This window comes from Grammomys surdaster, unplaced genomic scaffold (genome assembly GCF_004785775.1).
Source record: "Grammomys surdaster isolate TR1022 unplaced genomic scaffold, NIH_TR_1.0 493, whole genome shotgun sequence".
Classification (NCBI taxonomy): Eukaryota; Metazoa; Chordata; class Mammalia; order Rodentia; family Muridae; genus Grammomys; species Grammomys surdaster.
In genome coordinates this window covers 1,123,935-1,130,431 of record NW_021604912.1, presented here as the reverse complement: position 1 = coordinate 1,130,431, position 6,497 = coordinate 1,123,935, and the positions used below count along the sequence as shown (strand labels likewise).

At 35.2% G+C, this 6,497-nt stretch overlaps 1 protein-coding gene across 1 annotated transcript in view; it reads right to left on the bottom strand.

Annotated features, from left to right (window-relative positions):
• Positions 1-449: 449 nt before the first annotated feature.
• The window catches only part of Agbl1 (ATP/GTP binding protein like 1), a 739,063-nt gene continuing 733,015 nt past the window's right edge, over positions 450-6,497 (bottom strand). The window contains exon 23 of the mRNA XM_028781654.1: positions 450-669. Coding sequence (XP_028637487.1) covers positions 450-669 — 220 coding nt within the window. The remainder of the gene's footprint in view (positions 670-6,497) is intronic.

Genomic DNA, 6,497 nt, shown 5'->3' with positions numbered 1-6,497 from the left:
GCAGAAATACCAAGCCTTTCAGGACCTTAGCAGGTTTGATGTTTGTGCTATAAGTGCAGATGCTATGGTCTTTGGAAAACATTCATATTTAGGGCAATTTAACTGCTTAGGAACTCCCTCTGAGAATCCAAGAAGGAAGCTGTCTTCTCTGTTTATTGTCTTCTTCTGTGTGAGGACCCAGACTGGTGGAGACCTGAGGTCAGTGTAGAGGGGAGCCATTGTAAAACTGAAAATACCACTCAAGTCCAATTATAAGTGTAATGACAGCATGCTGTGTACATAAAATCTTATAATTATGACATACCTAGTATCTACAGATGATACAGCTAGAACATCACACAGACAAGTTTTTCTACTGGCCTAGGCGCTACATATCTAAAAGAGAAAAAGCCATGTGATAGCCGCTAGTCCAATGTCTGGAGACACAGAGACGGCACTGAACCTCGAGACTAGGGGACAGATCTTCTTCTCCACCCCGAACCTTCCTCATTTTCTTCTTCTTCATCCTTGTTAAAGGCACACTCCTGGATCTGCCGGTCCAGCTCAGTGAAGTTCTGTTCCGAGTCTGAGCTGCTGTCTGCACTGTAGTCGATCTCCTCCATGCAAGATGGCTCATCGTCTACCTCAGATGTTCTGTTGCTGCTGTTGTTGCTGCTGCTGCTACTGCATCTGCAGTTTATCTCCCCCAGCAAAGAAAAGAATGAGGTAGGAGAGGAAGAAAAACACATAGGGAAAGGGAAATAGACACAGGGTGGTAGAGAATGGAAAGAGGAAGGAAAAGATAAGTTAGCCAGAAGGAGAGAACTTATAATATATAACAGGAAGGTAGCCAATCCCCATACTGAGATTTACTGTAATTTATTCTTTGAAAATTTCTCACTACCCTGTTCAACTCCTCCAAGACCCACTACTATGCCACAACTACCTATTAATTCTATATTCTCTTTTGCTTAATGATACACTAAGACCAATTGGTGCTGTGTGTATGTGATGGTTTGAGGGCTCTCCTTCAAGCAATGGAAAATGTAAGAGAAGCCATCCCCCCGAAGAAAGTTGACTCTTCCTCTCACAGTGACCTTCAACTTCCAGGAAATCCTCAACAAGGGTTGGAGAATCATGAGCTCCTCTCCCATCCATGCTGTGAGTTCAAGACTCATTCCTCCCTTAAGTGGTTTTCACACTCAAACCCTTTTGTCCTCCATTCCTCTCTTGGGAGTTAGTAGGGCACCATTCAAAATCTTTAGACTCCTTTCTTTCTCTGCTAAGTCTCCACTGCTTTTCAATTGGTAAGCTTCCAACTAAAAGATGTAGACAGCCTGGCATATGTAGCACACTCAAGATAGGTTAAGCTTCATGTGGTAGCAACTGGAAGTTTGTCACTAAATGTCTGAGTTATATTCTTCCTGGACAGAGTAGGATTGGATCAAGGTAGAGAGGACCCCTAGACATAATAGTCTTCATTCTACCAATGCACACTGTGGGACTCACAGAGCTCTCCTGCATCATGATGAATAGTTTATTGGAAATAGAAATTAATACAGATTGAGATTAATAAATGAGCATGCAAGAAAACAACATTCTGTTCCTTCCATGCTTACATTTCTTCATTATCTCCCTCTCTCTAATATATCAACAACTGAAGGATCAACAGGGGCTGAGCAGCAAAAGACAACAGGGATCAGCTGCAATGGACCAAAGACTTTACTGCATATTGTGAACAGAGGGAATTTCCTCCCAAGGAGCCATATATCTCCCTCATTTGCATGAGATACCTGAAGACTTTCTAATCACTCCCTACTTAGGACTTAACCAATTAGGATTAGCAGCATGCTGGGTTTCTACTTGTGATTTATAGAAGGCAAGCACTTCATAAATCAGGCAGTGCTGTTCATCCACCTGCTTCTCCATAAACAATGGAAATGGGTAATCAGTGGCACGGTTACACGTTAGATGAGGAAATGAATCAGGCCAGCTTCTTAATTGTTTACTGATGGACAGGAGCCCTGCCCCCCCAGTGCTCTCCACATGCTCTGTTTCATAAACTGAAGGTGTGATGAGTCACAAATGGAGAAAAGGGAAGAGAAATACAAACTTTGTTTGACCAGTACCATGGCATTAAATGGCCATTATATTTTACAGACTGAATTGTCAGTAATAGAGTTATTGAATAAAGTAAAGTAAAAGCTACCAGCGGTAGGTAGACTCTATTCAGCAAGAATCCTGAGTGTCTGAAACTTTTCTGCTATCTTCCTGGGTACTATGGTGACACTTCAGTCGAACATAAACAGCCTGATTTCAAATCCTGGCTATGGGACTTTGGAGAGAACCCTAACCTCAGAAAGAGAACTCAGTAGATGAGGTGAATTCTGGTAGAGAAGCAAGAAGATATTGTCTAGCAGAGGGCCTTGTGAAAGAATGTCAGTCAACAAATTTCAATTCCATTTCTTTGCCTTGGATGTTAAGAAGACAGTAAAACACAGTACAGAAGAAAAGTATGCATTTAAATATATATCTCCCCACTCATGTTACTGCAGTAATTATTGCAGACAAATGGGTGTTGCTAGTAATTTCTCTAGAATGTGCCTTATTTTCAAATTTAGTACCTTGCAGCAACTCTCCATTGCTCCTAAATGGAATATGAATATCAATGGGTTTAGTAGATAAAATGTTCAAACAGGGTTCATTTTCAGGAGAAAACATGAGCATTTTACTCTCAAAAGGCTTACACTACCGGAATAGTCTGTCCCAGTCTATCACAACATTGTGGCCTCCCACTACAGTCTTGTTGATAAATTGATCATGTTATTATCCTTCACACACGTCAAACTTGAAGCTTCTCCAATATTTTATTCATTCAAGCAACTCCTTATATTTATTATCTTCTAAGCTCTCAACATCCAAGCGAATGAAACATGTCTCCATTAAAACACCCATCTTAACTTTTACAAACAGACCATTTTGATAAAGTTTTCCTTTACTGAGTAATTCCTCTCTAAATATTAATCTTTCATAGTTACTGAATTGGTATTGAACTAGAACTTAGCTATTTAATTGCAATTAAAATACAGATCATATCTTTACAAATTCATATCTATTTTATTCTACAAAATATCTGGAATGTGTGAGAACTCAGCAAGACAAAAAGTTGCCAAACTGAACGTGTGTGAGAGGGATACTTTGAAAAACCTTTGTTGCAAATAATTCTATATAGTTATTTTTTATTATTTTTTGAAAATTTCTGGTTTCTAAAATTTTTTTAGATGTTATATATGACACAATTATTATATCACTGGTCATTAATTATGTAAAAAACAAATAGTTTCCTGTAGGATGGTAGATAGAAGTTAAATAGTTCAAAGTTACAGATATTGCAGAAAAAATGCATTTGTGCACCAAATGTAAACCATAGTGACTAAAGGTAATAAAATTATAATATTCATTGAACTTTCTTAAATAGATAAATAGACTTTTGGTGCTTCTCTTATATACACAAAAACAAATATGTTTGGTTGACTTTGCTAAAGTAACCATCTTTCATCCATCCATAGCCCATTATGACTTGATGTAGATTTCAAAGACAAGCAATAGTATGTCAATACTATTTCACCATATTTAGATGGCTAAACAAACCAAAGAGGATGTTTCATGGGCAAGAAAATTGTATGTTAAAAAGCATGTAAAATGAACATAAATGAAAATCGATTAGACACAAATAAAGTTATACCAAAATAAAATAAAAATATGTAGTAGTAAATATCTAAAATTCAGCACAGTTGGTACATCATACTTTGAATCCCAGTAGTTGGGAGACTGAAGCAAGAGAATTGCCATGAGTTCTAGAAAGTTTGGGTTGTAGAGTGACGAAAATCTACATAAAGCATAAAATAGAAAGTTTAATATTTTTTTCTTATGTAGAGAATTTTTATTACAAGACACTATAACAATTGGGTAGATACAAATTAAATGCATCAAAAGATAAGAACTTATATGGAATGGATCATTCCAATGTCTCTAGAACTATTCAAAAAATTAGATTCATAATCCCAAACATTTTGATAAAGCAGTGTTTAGGCTCAGATATTTTCACTAGGGAAGTATGTGAAATGATTAAAGAAAAAATAACAACAGTTCTATACAATTCATTCCAGAAAATAAGAGGAAAAAATTTCTATCCATTTTATAAATCTAATATTACGATGGTACCCAAATTAGGCATTGTAAACAGAATGACAGTTGCAAAATACTATACCTCTTAAATAAAATCCTATTATTCTTTAAAATTAAAAAGATAGCAAGTTGATTCAGTATTATACAGGATAATTATAAACCCTGACCACATGAAGTTAAATTTTAAGCGTTAAGTCTGGTTTAATACTTAAAACTCAATAATTCTAATCCACTATATTAATAGGATACTGTGCAAGAATTAAAACATCATATATATTTATTTTAAAAAACCAGTTGGTAAAATTCTATATTCATTAATGATAAAAAAAGGACACAGTTAAAACTACCAAGAGTTCCTCATACTAACAAAGAATACCTATAAAACTAACTAGGCACAGTGGCTAAAGATGAACTGATTTTTCAGTTAAGATTAGGAAGAATAAAATGATACAATTTCATCACAACTATTGGATGTCTACAGACTACTGGAGGTTTGGGTGAGGAATGTAAGAGAAGAATAAAAAATATATGCACAGGTAAATCAGAAAAATATACTGTCCTTTTTGGAATGTGTCAGAAATAATCTGACATCGTGCCTTTCTGTGTTTATAACCCCTGTGTGAATGAATTACGATTTGAGAAAAAATAAATTAAAAAAAAAGAAATAATCAAAGGCCCCAAACCTTCTACAACTATGAGATAAGAAGACTGTAGACATGCAAAACTCAACTGCATTTCCATACAGTAACAAATCACTATCATAGCTATAATATATTCATAATAACTGAACAAAAATGAAGCACTTGGGTATTAATTTAACAGAGCAAATACCAGACACATGGCAGTGTTACATGCCATAAAAACAGGCATAGGAAGCTGATCACAGAAAACAAAGACATTTAAACAAAAGAACAAGGAGAAATGGCTTCAAGAACTCAGTGTAATAAAGACTGAAAACTGAGATTACTATATCATTTACATGGAAAGGGAAATGAACACAAAATAGCTAAGATAATTTTGAAAACTAGACCAAAGTGAGAGTGGCCAATACATCATTTTTTAATCAATGTATTGCGATAGAAAGTCATATACAAGGGTAGCATTGGACTCAGGATGTAGGTAAGGTGACTTGAATTCACATTCTTCCAATATGTCCCCCCAACCCATCCTCCAGGTTACTAGAATCACAGATATAAGCTATCACGCTGGGTTTATGTGGTGCTAGATGGCAGAGCTGGGGCATGGTGTATTTTCTGCAAATGTTCTACCAACTGAGTTATAACCTCATTTTCCCATTCCATTTCAAGATATACATAGTCACTATGCTCAAGCCAGTTCAGGATTGGAAGAGAAACAGACAAGACCAACAGGGGGCAGAAAACACAAATGTAGATGCGCATGAATAAAGCCAATTGATTGCAATTTTACAACAATGAAAGTTAGTGAATAGAAGAAAATTGCCTGTTTTGAAGTAACTGAATGCCTGTCAACAAAATGGAAATATAATCTTCCATAAACTTTATGTTTTATACAAATTTGATTCAGAATGGATCTTAGGTTCAAATGTAAAATCCAAAGCTGCAACATTTTCAGAGCATAAATATCTAGAAAATGGTAAATGAAATGAGTCTAGACAAAGAATTCTTAGAAATTATATAAAATATGATCTGTAAGAGAAAAAAACTAATAGATTGGAATTCATCAGAAATAAAATTTTATTGGGTAAAATCTCATTAAGAAGATGAAAATACAATCTAATTGCCGTGAGAAATTATTTTCAGAATGCACATGTGATTAAGAAATCACATTTAGAATTTGTAAAGGGCTCTCAAAATGATTATAAAAATGTAGTTATGAAATATGTAGATGGCATGAAGAAGATATATATGTATGTCATAAGATATTCATCAATGGCCATCATTAGGAAAAGACTATGATAAAATGAAAACTAAGACTATTAAGAGAAAAATTAAACATAGCCATAGTAGGAAATACCAGAGAGGATATCAACTAGACCCCTAAAATATTGCTAGTAGGCATGTTCAGCCATTCTTGAAAATGGTTTTTTTAAGTTTTCTTAAATACTGGAAGTATATTCTATATGAAGAAAAATGAATACTCGTCGGCAATCAATCAAGTTAAGTAAGTAGTTATGTTTATACAAGTTGCTTTTGGCAACGTTTTTGAGTGTTGTTGTTTATTTCCCATATCTACAAGTTCTTTAATTCCTTTGTAACTAGTAAGGTGGGGAGGGGGCCTTCCTTCCTTCCTTTTTTCCTCCCATCCTTCCTTCCTTCCTTCCTTCCTTCCTTCCTTCCTTCCTTCCTTCC